At 41.9% G+C, this 20,335-nt stretch overlaps 1 protein-coding gene and 1 non-coding gene across 2 annotated transcripts in view; both read left to right on the forward strand.

Annotated features, from left to right (window-relative positions):
* The window catches only part of PRKCH (protein kinase C eta), a 296,395-nt gene that overhangs the window by 261,479 nt on the left and 14,581 nt on the right, over positions 1–20,335 (forward strand). Inside the window, exons 11-12 of the mRNA XM_049770537.1 lie at positions 6,693–6,831; positions 8,142–8,330. Of these exons, the coding sequence (XP_049626494.1) occupies positions 6,693–6,831; positions 8,142–8,330 (328 nt within the window). The remainder of the gene's footprint in view (positions 1–6,692; positions 6,832–8,141; positions 8,331–20,335) is intronic.
* Positions 13,516–13,622, forward strand: LOC126005620 (U6 spliceosomal RNA). The gene has a single exon (XR_007494664.1). It is a non-coding gene; the product is annotated as a U6 spliceosomal RNA (small nuclear RNA).

Consider the following 20,335-nt stretch of genomic DNA (forward strand, 5'->3'; position numbering starts at 1 on the left):
GATAGAGCAGTCTCAGGATATTTGATTTTCCAGAAGGTTCTTATTTTGAAATACTGTTGTCTTCTTGGGATGCAGTTTGCCAGGAGGACTTCCCAGTGACACACTACAGATATATTTACAGGGTGTTTGTTGCAGTGATTTAGAAGCCCAGGTATTGGAGGGAGCAGCAAGTTGAATACAAATCCTGGCTTTTTCCCTGAATTAGGATGTTTTTTGTTTGTTTTGTTTAAGTAAAATGCTAAATTTAAGGGAGAGAGAAAGAGAGGAAGGAAGAGAGATAAAAGGAGGAAGGGGAAGAATGAGAAAAGAGATTTCACAAGCACAAAATGGGAAATCCATGCCCTAAAGAACCCATGGATATAATAAATTCAGCAAAGTGAAGTATACCATATAGCAAAAAAAAAAAAAAAAAGTTAGCACCCTGTCTTAGGATACCTTCCCTGAGAAGAAAATACCTTCCCTAAGATTGTTTTGAAGATATAAAGGCAAGGAGCTTTGCATTTGGTAAGCAATTGATTTATGTTAGCTAAGAATGATAGGCTGATTGTTTTCTCCATGACAGAAAATTCTTTCAAGGGAATATACACATCCCCAATAAGCAAAGAATCAAAAAGTAATGTACTTAAAGTGATATTTTGTGTGTATATATAATAATACACCAAAGCCAATTTTTTTTTAATTAAAAATTGTCCTAGGCCTGAGTTCTATAGTACAGCAGGCAGGGCACTTGTTTTGCATGCCACCAACTTGAATCTGGTCCCTTACTCCACATATAATCATTTGGCCTTGTTAGGAGTGATGCTTGCCAGGACAAAAACAACAACAACAACAACAAACCAACAAATAAAACCGATCATAAATAAATAATAAGAATTGTCATTCTTTAAATTCAAATATTAAAATATTTATAGGTTAAAAAATAAAATATCGCTGTGATGTCTTTATGTCTTGAAAAAGAACAAGGGAATATAAGTATAGCCAAAGTATGATCGAGCTCCCATCACTATTGTGTGTCACTGTGGCTGTATTTTGTATACATTTAAAATTTTCCACAAAACAATGTTCTTAAGTGCATGAAAAAGTGTTATTGAATTATATCTTGAATTCATTCTTTTTCCAGAAACCTGTTTTCAACAATTTGCCTTTATTTCTTTTGGAAGAAAAACTGATTCCAGTGATCTAAGTTGTAAGACTCCTGTCATTCCACCTTTTTATTCTTGGAATGACTCGTTGTAGAAATAAAATAAGCAGAATTTCTGCATTTCCTTTGTCCTCAGCCATTTGGGAATGATCTCTGGAAGTACTGTGGGCATTTTCAGGATCCAACTGCCCAGCAAGAACAATGCCTCTTTCAGGCAGCAAGAGAGAATGGAATTACTCTTTTACCTCTCTGATGCTTGCAGGACAAAAGCTCTGTGAGTTAATGAGGGATGACCACATAATTGTGCATTTGGCATTTGGGGTTCTGAGCCTCTACCCTGTATGAACTTGCAATCTTTATTGTACAGCCTTGTTAAGTTTGGCTGCTGAGTTATACTTTGGCAAGGAAGGCAGTGAAACTTCAGAGCCAAAACCTGACTTGTGCATATTTTACATTAAGGCTGGGAGTCACAGGATGACTCAAAAAATATTTTTCTTTTGCTTATTTTTAAATAAAGATAATTATTTGCCCTTAGGATGGAAGCTGGCCACGGCCATAAAGGGCTCTGTAACCTTTGGGTCTATTTGACTAGCCCTCCTGTGTCCTCTTCTGCCATCTGGATGCTGGCCAGGAAGAGGATTATGCTTTGGGCCTTTCTGCCTTGGCTCTTTCTCATCACTCTCCCTTCATCACTAGAGCAAACATTCTGAACTTGTATTTATTTTAACATTCTTTGTTTTCCTCTGTGGTCTGTCTCTATGGAATAAGGCCACATGACTTTTCAATAGTTTGATTACTTTAGAGCAAAGGTCCAAATGGGATTCATGGAAGTAACTTTCTTCTACTAAAAATAGGACAGGTGCAGAGTGGGTCAGGCAGCTTGTAGCTGCCAGTCTGAGATGTGTTTTGCTTATCTCTTTGGTCTGTATCTTCCTCTATGACCAAACTGGCACAAGGGAAAGAATAAGGCTTTGCCCCAATTGCAAGGGGAAGCTGGCTGCAGAGACAGATGGTTCAGGGATATGGTGCAGGACATGTTGTAATTGAGGTGGAAACTGGAGGTTCTAAAGTAGCATTTCTCAGCCAGGGGTCCATATGAACCTCCTAGAGGCCCCCAATACATTCTAAAGAGGCTACAGGAAAAAAAATTGCATACATGGGGTAGCCATTGCATGAGACTATGGAGGCCAATTGCTAGGATGGCTGGGTGTGTGGGTAGGACATAGGAATGAAGAAGTGGAGAAAAGGTTGAAAAACGCTGGTCTAGAGCTGAAATTGCTTCAGGAGACTGCATAGTGTAGGTGGGAGATCTGTTGCTGAGGGCAGAACTGACCACCGGAGATTAGAGCATGTGTTTTTAGTCAATCTCCTTTGAGGTCCTTAATTGAGGAATCCATTCTTTTTTTGAAAATTTTTTTATTTAAAAAAATGTATCAGAGGTTGAAGCAATAGCACAGTGGTAGGGTGTTTGCCTTGCATGTGGCTGACCCAGGATGGACCTGGGTTCGATCCCCAGGGTCTCATATGGTCCCCCAAGCTAGGAGCAATTTTTGAGTGCCTAGCCAGGAGTAACCCCTGAGCATCACTGGGTGTGGCCCAAAAATCAAAAAATCAAAAATCAAAATAAATAAACTACATCACATAGTTGAGATAACTGGTCATAATACATTTGTTTCAAAATAAGGGGAAGCAAAGTCATTAAAAAAAATAGAAAACTAAAACATAAAATGGAAGAGAAGAAAAAAGAAAGAAGAAAAGTTCAGTAGCAAATATATTTATGAACATTATTATATCTCCAATGAAGTAATGAATACAGTAGCAGAAGGTTTGGTAAGCTTTTTTTTAAAAAAAATATGAGATTTAAAAAATACAATAAGAAGTTGTGTGTGTGGCAGTTGTTATTGTTGTTGTTTGCATAGGCACAGTAAAATATGGGGGAAAATAGAAAGGAAAAACCTTTGGCCCAAGAGAGATCCATTCTAATGTGAGCCAAGGCCATTTCCCCAGCTCATACAGCCCAAACTGCAATGGTGTCTGCAGGTGCCCTTGGGCAGCCTGGAAAGCAGCTGAGCCTTGCGTCTATATTTTCATTTCTGTCTCTGAGCTCTGGGACAAGGAACCCAGATTTCTCTGTACAGAGGGCATTGTGATGGGCTTGTAAAGAAAGTGATGGCAAAGCACGTCTGTCTTCTAAACGATTCCTACTTGTCATGAGAGCCTCTGAGTAATAAACCACTGGGCCTGGAATGGCAGGAGTTCCAAAATCTCCTGAGCAACCATAGGTCATCTCTATAGACATTATGGATTTCTGTTAGCACTTGTTACTGTTACCCAAGAAAATCCTTTCCAAGCTCTTTGCAGACACAATGGCTTCGGGGGAAACCAGAAACTCAGTAACCTTGTTTGGAAATGGGAGATCCAGGGTGCCCTGGGCACTGGGCCACACAGGCCTGGCTCACTGGCCTAGAACTTATGCTTAAGTTCCAGGGCCCAGATTTAGTCTTGTTCCTCCCTTCCAACCTCCCTGCTCCAGCTTTAGTCTCTCTGGGCTGCAGCCGCTAATCTCTAGCCCGGCCAGCTGCCTTTCAAGTTCACCTTAAGTCCCTTTGGAGCCAGACTTCCAGGCGCTGATAGGGGGCTCCCTATTGTAAAGTTGTTGCTGGTGAGTCTCACTCTGGAGTCCCCATCAGCACCCAAATGACAAGTGATTGAGCTCCCTCTGGACTCCCACCTTCATCTATTCTCCTGAGGTCACCATTGGCTCACCGATTGGCCCTGTCTGGTTCATGTCGTATGTGAAGACTACTATGGGATTTATGAAGCTTGTGTGGGAATATAGGGTTTAGCATGGACAGGGCAGGGTGGGTTAATGGTGGGGCCCAGGCTAGGATGGGTTCGGTGATGAAGAAGGCTTGCGGAAGGGACCTGTCCACACTCAGCCAGGGCCACTATCTTGGAGATCGGGAGCAGAGTTGCTTTGTGGCTTTATCCTTGCAGGATAAGAAAATGTAATTGCAGGGCTGAAGAGATAGCATGAAGGTAGGGTATTTGCCTTGCATGCAGAAGGACAGTGGCTCGAATCCCGGCATCCCATACGATCCCATGAGTCTGCCAGGAGCAATTTCTGAATGTAAAGCCAGGAGTAACCCCTGAGCACTGCCAGGTGTGACCCAAAAACCCAACCTCCTCCCCCCCAAAAAAGGGAAATGTAGCTGCTTGAGCATCTCTTACAGGGAATTTCTGGTAAAAGAGACTATTTCCATTCGTTGTTGTCTTCTAGTGATTTTCTTCTGTGAGACCTGCATGATCAGGCCATAATAGTGCACAGAACCCAGCATGGAAACTGACCACTTCAGTCCTGTTATTGCCTGTCTCAAAACTGTGCAGTGATCCTCATTTGGACAGATATCAGTCCTTCCCCTGGGCCAAGTTGGTCTACAGACTTTTTTTTTTTTGGTTCACACCCGGCAGCGGCACTCAGGGGTTCCTCTTGGCTCTGCGCTTAGAAATCGTTCCTGGCTGGCTTGGGGGACCATATAGGGGTGCCTGGATTTGAACCACCATTTGTCCTGGGATAGCTGCTTGCATGGCAAACGCCCTGCTACTGTGCTATCTCTTTGGTCCCTGGTCCACAGACTTTTATTCTCAGATCAAGGACAGGAAAATGGAATCATTGGGCATTTCCACACTGACATCAGCTATAGCCACTTAGACGTCACCGATAGAGGCCCCATGATGCCACAGCACATCTTGGAGCCCCAGCCATGGTGGCTTTGGATGCTGTTGGCACTGGCAGTTGTTTCTAAGCCCGGAACAGGGAAACCATCTTGCATCTCCTTCACTGCCTGAATAGCGACCTCCTCTGATAAACCCATGTGATTTGCCTCTGAGCATTATGGATGCTCAAACATGAAGATATCATCTATCCCCTAGGTAAATGTGTGCTTCTCTGCTCTGGAGACTGAATCTGAGAACTGGAAGATGCGGTTCATAAGTGACTAGGGTTTGCATCAAAGCCCCAATGCACATAGATGGGAGGACCAGGTACCCAAGCCTGGGTGATGGGAGATATTTTAGGAGAGTGAACTCTTATTTGCTGTTAGGTTATCAATATCCAACCACATTTCTCCCTACTTAAAAGCATTTTAGCAAACATTTCTTCTGCTGGAAATTCTTCCCACAAGTGGGGTTATGCAACTAGGGATTGGTGGGGAAAGATGACAGTGCCTTTGAGGTCACTATTCCACTCAATTTCTTTTTTTTAAACTTTATTTATTGATTGATTGGTTCTTGGGCCACCCCTAGCGGTGCTCAGAAGTTACTCCTCAGAAATTGCCCCTGGCAGGCTGGGGGACCATATGGGTGCCGGGAATTGAACCGATCTCTCCCAGGTTAGCTGATGCAAGGCGAATGCCCTACTGCTATGCTATCTCTCCAGCCCTCCACTCAATCTCTTAAAGTTCTACCTGGTGTAGTCACCCATCCTAACCTGGAGCCTGACTGTCTTCCTCCTGTTTTTCCTCTTCCTGGATATGAATGTGCCCGCTAACCCATTTCTGCTTCTTCTCTGCATCCCCCACCTGTCTCGGGCTTTGTGACCGCTTTTCCCCAAAGTCAGCTGGCCTATTATTTTCCATTCCATTTGTCCTTGTCTTATTTCAGCTTGCAAAGATTTCTGGACTGTTCCGACTGCTTCTGACTGATTTTCTTATTTTTCTCCCATGTAGCCAGGATCCTGTTACTCCCTTAATTAGAGAACTTCAGTGAGTCCATTTTCTCTAATTGGAAATTTGAGGACTTTCCTAGTCTGAGCCTATTTTTACTCTCCAGTCTCACTATGTCACAGCAAGCTCCTGAGTCCACTTGTCCGTAATGTCCCTCCTTCTGCACCTGTCCTGGCTCCATCTGCTGTCCTTGGTGCCCTTCTCAGATCCCTTCATTGTCTCACTCATGTTTGAAAACCCAACTTAGTTTGGACTTCTCCTGTGGGGCTGTCTCTCTTCCTTCCCACTGAAAGAAATGGTTTCCTCTATGTCTCTCCCACAGCATGTCATCATGCCATTCAATAGTAGTTCTGTGTGTTAGGCAGATATATGCTTGTAATGTACATGAGATTTTACTGTGTTTAGTCCAAATCATCTTGCTCTCTGCTTACAGAGTTTAGATTCTAGCTAAAATTTGTCTTCCTGTTGCACTGGATTCCTTAGGGACAGTCATCTGTCCTCTTGATGTGCAAGCTCAGTTCCTGGCAGACAGTGGTCACTGAGTGTTTACTAAGTTTACTAAGTCAGCTCCAGTGAGCTCCAGTGAGCAGAGCTATATAGACAAAGGGAGACCCAGGAGGAATTCTAGAAAAGTCACTTTCTGCCCCCAGTGTTCTAAATTTCACTCAAAAGTGAAATTGCATCTAAGATCCATGAGGCTTCCTCCACATGTACTGAATGTGCAGGAAAACCCCTTAGCCTTGCAGGACCGCACTGTGTGGCCTGCACCAGCCTGTCTCAAATGTGGGCCTGTTCACTTACTTCATGCTATTCTTTGTGCCTTTCAGAGACCTGAAGCTGGACAATGTGCTGTTGGACCACGAGGGTCACTGCAAACTGGCTGATTTCGGAATGTGCAAGGAGGGGATCTGTAACGGGGTGACCACGGCGACTTTCTGTGGCACGCCTGACTATATTGCTCCAGAGGTGAGTACACCTGTTTTGTCTCTTTGGAAATTCAAGACCTGCTGTCAGCCTGGCCTAAACTACCCTAGGCTGTGTCATTTGTCTTGGTTTATGCATCATACCTGGTAGTACCTGGGCTACCTATGGAGGTACTTAGGGAATCCTGTGACCAGGGACCCAATAGGCAAAGCTTGTGCTGCTTTGTCTTTTAAGCTATATGTTATAATATTTTATATTTATATAGATTTATTATATATTTATGTGTATGGATATATATTCATAAAATGCATTTTATAGATTATATATGATGTAGAAATAATGTGTGAATATTTATGATATATAACATAATAAATGATATTGGTTACAGATTTATATGATATACCTATATAGGCTGTATGTAATATAGTGTATAAATTTCTATAGCTATTTATATTCTATAATAGTATGTTATATGTAGCATCACTATAATATATAATCTAACATATAATAAATATTTATAAATGTATGAATATTTATTAATGTATAAATTAAATAAATAGATGATATGTTTTGAGCTACATATTATTATATAATTGTATTCAAAGCTATAAGTCCTTTAAGCTATATTATTGGCCTCACATTTGACACCACTTTTTTTGACATCCTCGACACAGATGCCTCCACACCCCTTAAGGCTCGTTGGGTGAAAGCATCATTGTGCCCTAAGATTTTCTGAGTGTTTGAATGAACATATGTTTTAAAAATTAAACCTCATCATTGCTTTAAAACTTGGTCTTGAAGAAGAACAAAGTTTTTGTTTTTCTCACTAATTATTTACCCTGCTTTTATCCCAGCCCCCTGGTACCTGGTAACAAAGGAAAGAAGGGCTTTTGAGCTTTTCCCATGCAAATGATGAGCCCCAATCCTCATATTCCTTTCATTTCAGATCTTACTTGCTACAAAATGGGGGTCCTCTGGGCATGGTGGCCTCTGAGGTAGCCCCAGGGAAAACACAGCACTCTCTAAAGATGGAGCAAAGCATGCTTGCTAGTGCAGGAGGCTCCATCTCTGCCCCACTTCGTTTTATTTGCTACCCCATCACTTTCCTTGAATGCTAAGTTCTCCTATCAGAAGCACAAAGTGGGGCTGGAGCCACAGCACAGTGGTAGGGCATTTTCCTTGCATGCGACTGACCCAGGACGGACCTGTGTTCGATTTACAGCATCCCATATGGTCCCCTGAGCCTGCCAGGAGCAATTTCTGAGTGTGGAGCCAGGAATAACCCTTGAGCACTACCAGGTGTGACCCCCCCTAAAAAAAATTGAAGCCCAAAGCCTTGTCCTTTCTCACAGATCCTCCAGGAAATGCTCTATGGCCCTGCCGTCGACTGGTGGGCCATGGGTGTGCTGCTCTACGAGATGCTGTGTGGCCACGCACCTTTCGAGGCAGAGAACGAAGATGACCTCTTTGAAGCCATTCTCAACGATGAAGTGGTGTACCCTACATGGCTCCATGAAGATGCTACAGGGATCCTGCGATCTGTAAGTCCGACTTTCCTACTGGCTTGTGGCCTACTATATACTAGCTTGCTCTAGGTGCTTCTTAGAGATTTGCTCCCAACACGGAGCCATTGGCCCCAACTGAAATGTGGGTTAGTCTGGAAAAGCAAAGGACTGGACTGTTTTTAGGCCGTTTTCTTCTCTTAGGCAATGGTTATTTCTGGGACAATTATGATAGCAGTTGGTAGCCTGCTGTGCTCAATGTCTTCAGATGAGACCACTGCATTTTTTTATTAGCAGATTGATGGAAAGGAGATGGTCCCAGCCATTGTGGGTATTATTGGAGGATCTGGTTTCATTATTTGTTGTTTTGCTTCAAGTTGAATTCTCTAAGAACTTGGACCTCTGTTAAGTGAGTGATTATTTCTAGCACTGGAGACTTCAGTGTTAGGTAAAGAGATGCTACCGTTTTCTACAGTGAAAATGTACCAGAGTGCTGGAAAAGCAAACCTTTCTGGTTTGTTACAGTATTGACATTTGGGGGCTCTAGTGATGGTATAGCAGTAGGGCATTTATTTGCCTTGCATTCTGCAGACCCGAGATAGACCTGGGTTTAATCCCTAGTATCGAATATGGTATCCTGAGTCTGCCAGGAACAATTTTTGAGCATAGAGGTAGGAGTAACACCTGATTGCTATGTGTGGCCCAAAACCATGAAAATAATGACAGTTTTGTTGTCAGTGTTCAAGACAAAGTTTGGGGATTTTTGTTTTTGTTTCTGTTTCTGTTTTTGTTTTGGAGCCGCACTCAGTGCTTCTAAGGGCTGACTCATGGCTCTGCACTCAGGGAATACACCTGGCAGATATAAAGGACTACATGGAATGCCAAGAAGCAAACCTGGTTGGCCCTGTACTAGGCAAGAACCCTCCCTGTTGTGCTATTGCTCCAGCCTCCCCCATCCCAAGGCACAGTATTAAAGGTCCTTTGGAAGAAGGTGTTTCTCAAGTTCTATGGTTTTTTTGGGGGGGTGGGGCACACCTGGTGGTGCTCAGGGGTTACTCCTGGCTCTGTGCTTGGAGGACTACATGGGATGCTGAGAATTGAACCCGGATCTGTCCCAGTTCGACCATGTGCAAGGCAAACGTCCTACCTCTGTGCTATCGCTCTAGCCCCTACAAATCTTTTTTGCTTCCACATTATCAATATGCAATCAAGTACCAATCCCAAGATTCAGTTGTGATGCATTGTACCATGTTGAAAGATGTTTCTCTTTTGGGGGGGTGGGAGGGGGGGGTTGTACCACAACCCAGTGGTGCTTAGGGATTACTTTTGGCTCTGTGCTCAGAAATTACTCCTGGCAGGCTCAGGGAACCATATGGGATGCCGGGGATTGAACCCAGGCCAACTTGCTTGCCAGGCAAAAACCTTACCTGCTGTGCTATCACTCCATCCCCTAAATTTCTTTTCAATAAAGACTATTTTTCAGTGGCCAGAGTGATAGTATAATGGGGAAAGCATAATAATATTGCATGCCACCAACCCAGATTTGATCCCTGGCATCCAATATGGTCATGTGAGCACCACCAGGAGTGATTGCTGAGTGCAGAGCCAGGTGTAACCCCTGCGCACCGCTGGATGTAGCCCAAAAACAAACAGACAAGAAACTATTTTGTTTTACTAAAATAATAACATCAGGTGTGGTCATCTATTCCCTGTACAGAAGAATAAAAATAACCCCAAAATGTCAGATCTTTAAGAACAGAAAATCAATACATTAAACAAGTAAATTGTATCCTGATACATCACTCATGGGAAAAGAGAGTGGTGTAGCTAATGTGACAAATAGGATGGTAGCAAGTCCTCAAAATATTCAACATTAAACTGTATGTGGGCTAGCAGTTTCATTTATGCTTGTATATTCAGGAGAATTGAAAGCAAGTGCTTAGACAGATATTTGTACACCTGTGTTTTCAGTACCATTCACAGTATGGGAAGATGGGTGCAACCTAATGATCATTATTTAATCATCAACAGATTATCAAATGTTATATATACATACGGAGGAAAATGTTATTGAGCCTTAAAAGGAAGGAAATTCTACATATTATTATAAATTCTGTCATATTACCTGGACAAATCTTAAAGGCATGCTTAATGAAATACAAACAGGAAAGAACACATGTATGAGATACCCAAAATAGTCCAATTCACAGGTAAAGAAATTAAAATATTGATTTCAGATGCTGTGGATGATGAAGATGTGGAATGAGCATTTTAGGGCTAGGAAGTTTAAATTTGTAAATGTTCTACAGATGGTGGACGGTGTTGGCTACAAATACAATATACAGCACAAGAATATTTAATGCTGCTAAATTCTACAATTAAATGATAAAGAGGATAAGCTTTGTGTTCTATATATTTTGTCACATTTTTAAAAAAGCACAAAATTAGGATCAGGATCCAATATGTTCCTGTTTCTGAGTCAAGGGTTCTAATATAAAACATCTAACCATTCTCCGTTTTTCTTGCTCTTACCATTCATGGATATTTAGCCTTTTAGCCATTTTAGCCCTACATTTTTCTACCCAGATAAGTCCAAATCAGCATGTGACTGTTTTCCTTCTGTACCAGAAAGACTGATCAATATGGAGGGGGCTTCCTTTTACTTCATATTTACACATATTCTTCCATCTGTTTAAATTACAGTAATGTAAGATACACAGTCTTATGACAATAATTGATTACAGTGCTATTTAGGAATTTCTCATGGAAATCACACTGTAATCCCAAAAACAATTATATTCTGGTTACCAGAAATTAGTTTATGATGCTAGAGGACAAACTGATATATTGGGAAACTAGAAACCTTATTTAGTTCAGTTTAGCAAATGCTGGTTAGATGCTCTCCCTCTGCTTGACCTGCTTTAAATACTGAAAATCATGGTTCCTTAGACTGCCCATAGTCTAGTTAGTGTGAAAACATTAAAATGAATACTTAGCTTAAAAACAAGAGGAATGTTATAAGCTGCCTATGGGGACAAGGTCAGAGAAAGTGACAGGACCAGGACTGAGGAAATGGCATTTAAGCTGGGACGTGGGAGGAATCAAAGATAATATAGGAACCAAGGTACTTATTTTATATGTGGCCACCCTAGTTCAAGCCTTGATACCACATATGGTTCTTCAAGCACTACCGGGAATGACCCCTAAGAACAGAGCCAGGAACATCATTGAGCACTCTGAGGTGTGGCCTCAACTCTACCTCATCCCCCATATAAGCTAACTGGGGGTTAAGGAACATCTAACTCTTCTGTAGGGAAGACAAAAGAGAGAAAGGTATTAGGTTCTAGGTAATAAGCTAGGCTCAGCATCAAGGCCAAACATCAAGAGCATCTTCAAAGAGCTGGTTGCCACATCTGTGTTAAAGGAGTGATAGGTAGGGAAGGGCTGAGTGAGGCAATACCATGACTTAGTACACGTGGTCCTCAAAGAGTCAAGAGATGTTCAAAACTTCTCTCTCTACTTTTATGTTGACTGTGTTCCTGTGGAACTCAGGAGAGAGTTGGGATAATCACTGAAGCAGGGGAGAGATAATATGTAAGAAGGCATTGACTACTTGACTTATCTGAATTCATTTGAAGGTATCCTAAGAATTCTGAGGAGGACATGCATATTAAATATTCAATTTAAACCATTTGTCCCTACTTTTGGTGAGTCTTTTCAACCAAAATTTTTCAACCATATTTTTCAACCAAAATTTTTTTCACCAATTTTTCAACTAAAATTGCAGACTGGAAGTTTTTTTTTTATAATAATATCTTTATTTAAGCATCTTGATTACAGACATGATTGTAGTTGGGTTTCCGTCATATAAAGAACACCCCCCCCTTCACTAGTACAACCTTCCCACCACCAAAGCCCCCCATCTCCATCCTCCCGAAACCCCTGCCTGTATTCGAGACAGGCATTCTACTTCTCTCACTCATTATCATTATAGTCATTGTCATTATAGTTGTTGGTGTAGTTATTTTTCTAACTGCACTCACCACTCTTTGTGGTGAACTTCATATCATGAGCCAGACTGGGAGATCTATAAATATCATTTTGACTAAAGGACAGAGAAATAATCCAATAGGTGCAACACTTTGAAGCAGGAGTAAGCCCCAAATACCACTGGGTATTAGCCCTCTGCAACACACACACACACACACACACACACACACACACACACACACACACACCAAAAAAGTGTTTTAAGAGACCTACAGAACATTTTGACTGAATCCCGGATGGATAGATGGAACTGAAATTCCAAGAGATGAATTTTCTGCACATGAGAGACTAGAACAAGTACACCCCAGCTGGAGGGATGTTGGGCCTTGTTCTGCTTCTTCTACTTATTTTGTGTTCTATCTTGGTAAAGCAGTGGTTCTGATCTCACTAGGGTCTGCTTCAAACAGTAGAACACACAGGAGCATTTTTAAATCAGTTTGACAATTTAGGAACGAGTTAATAGCTCTGTAAGTTATAAGCAGTAATTTCATAATCCATGGAGAGATGTCATTAACCTCTTTCTCTCATTGAACAATCCACCAATGTCATCAAGCTTATTAGGTGCTTAATTATAGATGAGGTAAGGTTAGATTTGTATTGCTGAGAGAATCTTTTTTTTTCCCCCTAGGTGCTTCCTAATCTAAACCAAAGACACACATCTAGGATATGAATATCCTAGATCCACTGATCCACCTATTCATTAACAGATAAATGGCAATGGTTTTAGACAAAGCAGCAATGGGTCTATGCAGGAGCCAGGAGAGCAAGGCACCCATCAACACAGTCCTTATAGGATTTACAGGCTAGTTATAAGGATGGGGAAGATGCCTTAAAAATGAAATAATGTGGCACAGCGGTGGGGTGTTTGCCTTACATGCAGCTGGCCTAGGATGACCACGGTTTGATCCCTGGCGTCCCATATGGTCCCCCAAGCCAGGATTGATTTCTGAACTCAAAGCCAGGAGTAACACCTGATTGTCACCAGGTGTGCCCCCCCCACCCAAAAAAAAAAAAAAAAAAGAAATAGTACTGGACGGGAGCAATAGTACAGCAGGTATGCAGCTGACCCAGGTTCAATCCCCAGTGCCCTAGAAGGCCCCCTGAGCCTGTCAGGGGTAGCTTCTAAGGGCCAGGATAAGCCCTGAGCACTGCAGGAGTTTAAAAAAAGGAAAGAGTGCTCACTTCGGCAGCACATATACTAAAATAGGAACGATACAGAGAAGATTAGCATGGCCCCTGCGAAAGGATGGCACGCAAATTCGTGAAGTGTTCCATATTTTTATTCAGTTGTTAAAAAATAATAATATTTCTTCATCTTTCAATTCAAATGGACAGTTACTATATGATTATAATTTTTAAAATTTGTTTATTTATTTAAGCACATGTTCATAATTGGGTTTCAGCCATAAAATGCACACCCCCTTCACCAATTCAAGTTTCCTGCCATTATTGTTCCCCCATTTTCTATCTCCCCCAACCCCTGCCTATCTTTGGGACAGGCATTGTATTTCTATCTCTATCTCTATTCTTATCACAGGCTGGTCCATCTCTATTGTCTTTGGGTGTTATTACAATAGTCTATTTTATTTTGCTTAAATCCCACATATGAGTGAGACTATTCTGTGTTTATCTCTCTCCCTCTGACTTAATTAACTCAACACAATAGTTTCCAAATTCATATATGATTATAATTTAATTGAAAAAGACCAAGGTGCTTTTAGAGAATGGGGCAGACAGATGCAATCTCAACTGGACCACCATGAGAAGAGACTTCTAAACTGAACACAGAAGCTGAAGAGAAGTTAACAGACTGCTAAGCACACAGATCCTGAGGAAAGTTGCCCATTTGAGAAACACTGATGTGCAGTGAGCAAAAAAATGTGATCTGTGAGGGTTTAGGGGCTGAAGTTGAAAGAACAGCAAGAGCATGTCTTGAAGGCCATGTGAAGGAGTATAACCAGGATAAAGCAGGGAAGGACTTCAAACAATCCTGTGACAATATCATTCTCTCATGTCTAAAAGAATATTCTGGCTCTCATGTACAGAACTTGTGAGTCAGGCTGAAGTATTTGCAGGAGAAATGTGTGGGATTTTTTTCTTTTGAAAAGAATGCTCCCAGGTGGCAGGAAGAAACACATGAAAGAAGACTAAAATGACTCAGAGTCAGGCGAGGTTGGATGAAGGCACATACTTGCATTGCCTTAAAATCTCCACACCATTAATTTTGGGGGAATTTTTTGGTTTTTGGGGCCACACCCAGCAGTGCTCAGGAGTTACTCCTGGTTCTGTGCTCAGAAATCACTCCTGGCAGGCTTGGGGGGGCATATGGGATGCCGGGATAGAACCACCCTCAATCCTGGGTTGGCCGTATGCAAGGCAAACTCCCTACCACTATGCTCTCTCTCTGGTCACAGTTTATATATTTTTAATGTGTGTATTTATATATGAAATGGTGCATGTACTTTGGCTTGCATACACACATTCTTTAGACTCTAAAAAAAGTGAACTTGACCTTCATGATAAAGCAAATTTTTTGGGGGGGGGGGAAACCAGACCCAGCAACACTCAGGGGTTACTCCTGGCTCTGTGCCCAGAAATCGCTCCTGGCAGGCTCGAGGGACCATATAGGATGCTGGGAATCAAACCCGGATCTGCCAAGTGGGCAGCATGCAAGGGAAACACCCTACAGCTGTGCTATCTCTCCAGCCCAAAGAGAAATGTTTTAACAATACAAATATGCAAAGAAGAAGAAAAGACATGAATCACATCCTAGCTCTTCCGACTCAGCTGCATCTTTCTGTTGTCTCTAAGGAAACATGTTAGAACAATGGATCTGACTTTTGGTTCTTTGCAAGAGTCTCTCAATGTCCTCAGCAGCAAGTCTGAGTTCCCCAGGTCATTTTTATGCTGCAGACAAAATTAATCAATGGTCTCTTAGTGTTGTTTTAGGGGGAGGGGATACCCACATCTTCTTATTCTCCTCTCTCAACTCCCAGGTTGAGTACCTACTTGTACATCAAAGAGGGATTCTTAACGGATCACAAAACAACCTTCCCTGTTGAGTGCAGCTCCCAAGCTACTGCCTTGGCAACCCTGTGTGACTCCTTCTCACATGGCTGGAGTCTGCTCTTTGCCACCAGAGAGGCAGGAAAGGACTAGTCTGCAAGGCAGCCCTTCACTTCCTCTCTCACCACTTTCTCAGCACGGTGGATCATCTCTGTTTGGCTTCCTGAGACTTCCTGATCTTTTTTGGAACTGGAAATCAGAACACCAATTCCTGGAATCAGCATCTGTTTGTTTTACTAACAGCCAAGGACAACTTTTTTTTAAATGATTGAAGTGACATGACATTGTCACTGTACAAGTTTTGGGTGTATATTATTATAAATCGGTATCTTATGTACTTCATTCAATTCACCACTAAATGTTCACTTATCTTTCATCATTCCTTTGATTCAATTTACCTCTCTGTCTGTTTCCCCTTTTCTTTAAGTAACCACTAATTTGGTCTTAGCATATTAAAGTCGTTTTTGTTTTGCTTAGTAGTTCATTTGCTTCTTTATATGCCACAGAGGATGGGAATCAAGTAGTGCTTTTGATGTATCACTGAAGTTTAATCACCTCTGGGTTCGTTCATGCTTTTGTGAGTGGCAGGATTCCATCTGGTTTTTGAGGGGCGGGCAGGAGGCAGGCAGGCAGCCATATCCAGGAGGGACGCAGGCAGCCATATCCAGCAATGCTCAAGGGTTATTCCTGCTCTGCTATCAGGAATTACTCTTGATAGTGCTCAGTGGGCCATAGGGAAGGTGTGAATCAAACCTGGGTCAGCCATTTGCAAAGCAAGTGTCCTACCTGCTGTGCTATTGCCGCAGGTTCCCTTGTCTATGTTTTATAGCTGATTGTATTCCATTTAATATATATATTACATCTTTATCCAATTATCTGTTGATAGTTGATATCTGTTGATAGTTCTTGCCTATTATATATAATGCTACATCATTATGCAAACACCCTACCTGCTATGCTATTGATCCATCACCTAATCTGTGATTTTGAAAACTAAAACTAAAAATAATATGATGAGGCTGGAGTGGTGGTGCAAATGGGCCATGGTTCGATCCACCAGCATCCCATATGGTCCCTTAAGCCAGGAGTGATTTCTGAGCACATAGTCAGGAGTAAACCCTGAGCATCACCAGGTGTGGCCCAAAAACAAACAAACAAAATAATCATAATATGCACCAGCCAAACAAATAAGTACAATGGCTAGAAGCCAAAGTGATAGCACAGTGGATAGGATGTTTGACTTGCATATGGCCAACCTTGGTTCGATCCTCAGCATTCCATATGGTCCCTCGAGAGGAATAACCCCTCAGTACTGCCAGATGTGGCCCATAAAACAAACAAAAAGAAGTACAATGGGAAGACTAGTTTTCTTGCTTTTCCATTTGTTACTCATTTCTTTTTTTGGTGGGGGGCCCCCACACCCTGTAGCGCTCAAGGGTGTGGGCTGGCAGTCTCAGGGGACCATATGGGGTGCTGGAAATCTAACCCAGGTCCATCCTCTCTTGTCTGCATGCAGTGCAAGGCAAATGCCCTACCGCTGTGCTATCTCTTCAGTCCTGTTACTCATTTCTTACCTCTGCTTTAAAATACAGACTAGGTCTTCTCATCTAAAAGCTCAAAAAGCACTGATTCCATCCCAACTCTCACGGAATAGACTAGAAAAATCTGGCAACATCCACAGAAGTTAACGTAGAAAAAATATTCAGATATAGACATACATAAAGACCTTTCCATATTTCTCACTTGAAAGTTTTTAAGAAAATTTTTTTTCTACTTGGTTTGGGGACAAATAGATTTTTTTTTTTATTGGCCACGATTCTTAAGTAGGTGCTAAGTTACACCAGAATAATCACTACAAAGAAGATATGATTTATTTAGAGCTTCTTCAGTTGCGGAGTTTTGCCCTCACCTAGCTCCAATTAAGGGGGTCCTCAGGATCCCATAGAGAGCTTTGGGGGGTGAAGACATTTCTCTGAAGTGAGTGTTCCTTTGTGTTAACTCATCCTCTGTGAGATCACTTGACCCAGTGCTGGTTCGGATGAAGTCATGGGTCTTTTCTCTGAGTGCACACTGGTGACTGGGGTCAATAAGTAGTGAGAGGAGTTTGGTTTGGTTTGTTCCTCCTGTGTCACACATTTCAGCTTCAGGAGATAGAGTAAACATGGGCTCCAAAGTGGATTAGAGAGTGTTATTGTTGCAAAGCTTCAGAGCAATTAAAAAGCGTGTGGATGTATGCGCTTGTGGGTTAATCTGTCATCAAACCTATCAGATTTCATCATCCATGCATTGTCTGTGGGAGTCCTGTTTACTTCTGCACACAAAGGGGGAAAGAAACCACAGTAAACTCTGGCATCCTATTGAAGTCAGCGGTGTAGAACAGCATTACGTCTGATCTCCACGTTTCCCTGCTCTTTTCCTGGCTAAAGAGGTGCTGTTCACAGAAAAAACTCAAAAGGTGGTGAACCAGGAGAAGACTGAAAAGGTAGAGCAAAAATCAGGAGCAGAGTAATATATATATGATCCAACTCCAGATCTTTTTTTTTTTTCTTGTTTGCTTTTGGGCCACACCTGGCGGCATTCAGGGGCCACTCCTAGCTCTGCACTCAGAAATCGCTCCTGGCAAGCTCAGGGGATCATATGGGATGCTTGGAATCAAACCTGAGTCTGTCCCGGGTGGCTGCGTGCATGGCAAATGCCTACCGCTGTGCTCTCTCTGGTCCCTCAACTCCTGATCTTTAAAGTTCATCTTTCCAGACATTGGTGTGGAAAGAATCTAAAAGACAGCAGCAGCTGGCAGTTCTTGGATCCAAATGAACTTTCCACGTGTGGACATGGACCTTCTTCCCAGGCTTCTTGCCAAAACTCCTAGTACAGTGACTACTTTTCGGAACCGGATCATTTACTGAGATCAAGGGCAGTTTTAACAAAAAATAGAAATGAGCTGATATTCCAGGAGCCAATACCTGTGTGTGTGTGTGTGTGTGTGTGTGTGTGTGTGTGTGTGTGTGTGTGTGTGTGTAGAGAGAGAGAGAGAGAGAGAGAGAGAGAGAGAGAGAGAGAGATGGACAAGACAGAAAGATATATTTATCTATATCATTAAAGTCAATATTCTTGACTTTTGCCATTTTAGAAAATGTTTCTTTTTTTTTTTAATGCATAATTTTTTTTTATTTAAACACCTTGATTACATACATGATTGTGTTTGGGTTTCAGTCATAAAAGGAACACCACCCATCACCAGTGCAACATTCCCATCACCCAAGTCCCAAATCTCCCTCCTCCCCACCCAACCCCCGCCTGTACCCTAAACAGGCTCTACATTTCCCTCATACATTCTCAATATTAGGACAGTTCAAAATGTAGTTATTTCTCTAACTAAACTCATCACTCTTTGTGGTGAGCTTCCTGAGGTGAGCTGGAACTTCCAGCTCTTTTCTCTTTTGTGTCTGAAAATTATTATTACAAGGGTGTCTTTCATTTTTCTTAAAACCCATAGATGAGTGAGACCATTCTGCGTTTTTCTCTCTCTCTCTGACTTATTTCACTCAGCATAATAGATTCCATGTACATCCATGTATAGGAAAATTTCATGACTTCATCTCTCCTGACAGCTGCATAATATTCCATTGTGTATATGTACCACAGTTTCTTTAGCCATTCGTCTGTTGAAGGGCATCTTGGTTGTTTCCAGAGTCTTGCTATGGTAAATAGAGCTGCAATGAATATAGGTGTAAGGAAGGGGTTTTTGTATTGTATTTTTGTGTTCCTAGGGTATATTCCTAGGAGTGGTATAGCTGGATCGTATGGGAGCTCGATTTCCAGTTTTTGGAGGAATCTCCATATCGCTAAAACAGTAATCAAATGTCTGCCGAAAAACAAAAGCCCAGGTCCAGATGGATTCACTAATGAATTCTATCAAACTTTCCAAGAGGAACTACTGCCAATCTTGGCAAGACTCTTTCATGAAATTGAACAAACAGAAACACTTCCAAATAGCTTTTATGAAGCCAACATCACCTTGATACCTAAACCAGACAGAGACGCTACCAAAAAAGAAAATTACAGACCAATATCACTGATGAATGCAGATGCAAAGATCCTCAACAAAATCCTGGCAAATAGGATTCAATGCCTCGTTAAGAAGATCATCCACTACGATCAAGTAGGTTTCATCCCAGGAATGCAAGGCTGGTTTAACATCCGTAAATCTATCAACATAATACACAACATCAATAACAAGAAAAATAAAAACCACATGATCATATCAATAGATGCAGAGAAAGCATTTGATAAGGTCCAACACCCATTCTTGATCAAAACTCTCAGCAAGATGGGAATGGAGGGAACCTTTCTCAATAGAAAATGTTTCTTAAGGACAGTAGTCTTTTTGTTTTTTTGTTTTTGGGCACACCCGGCAGCACTCAGGGGTTATTCCTGGCTCTGTGCTCAGAAATCGCTCCTGGCAGGCTCGGGGGACCATATGGGATGCCAGGATTCGAACCACCGTCCTTCTGCATGGAAGGCAAATGTCCTACCTCCATGCTATCTCTCCAGCCCCAGGACAGTAATCTTAATGTCTTTTTTGTGGGTGGCAATGAGAATTTTCTTTTTTTTCTTTTTTGTTTTTGTTTTGTTTTTCTGTTTGTTTGTTTGTTTTTGACCATACCCGGTGCCACTCAGGGGTTAATTCTGTTTCTGCACTCAGAAATTGCTCCAGACAAATTTGGGAACTATATGGGATGCTGGGAATTGAACCCAAGTCTATCCTGGGTTGGCCATGTGCAAGGCAAAGGTCCTACTGCTGTGCTATCACTCCAGCCGAGAAGAATTTTCTTATTGAAAAATTTAAAAAGTACCTGTCTCTTTAATATCCATTTCCAAACAGGAGGATAAAATTGTCAGAAGTTGTGTAAAGTAAGAATGGAGGC

Source organism: Suncus etruscus, chromosome 3 (genome assembly GCF_024139225.1).
Source record: "Suncus etruscus isolate mSunEtr1 chromosome 3, mSunEtr1.pri.cur, whole genome shotgun sequence".
In the NCBI taxonomy this organism is placed as follows: Eukaryota; Metazoa; Chordata; class Mammalia; order Eulipotyphla; family Soricidae; genus Suncus; species Suncus etruscus.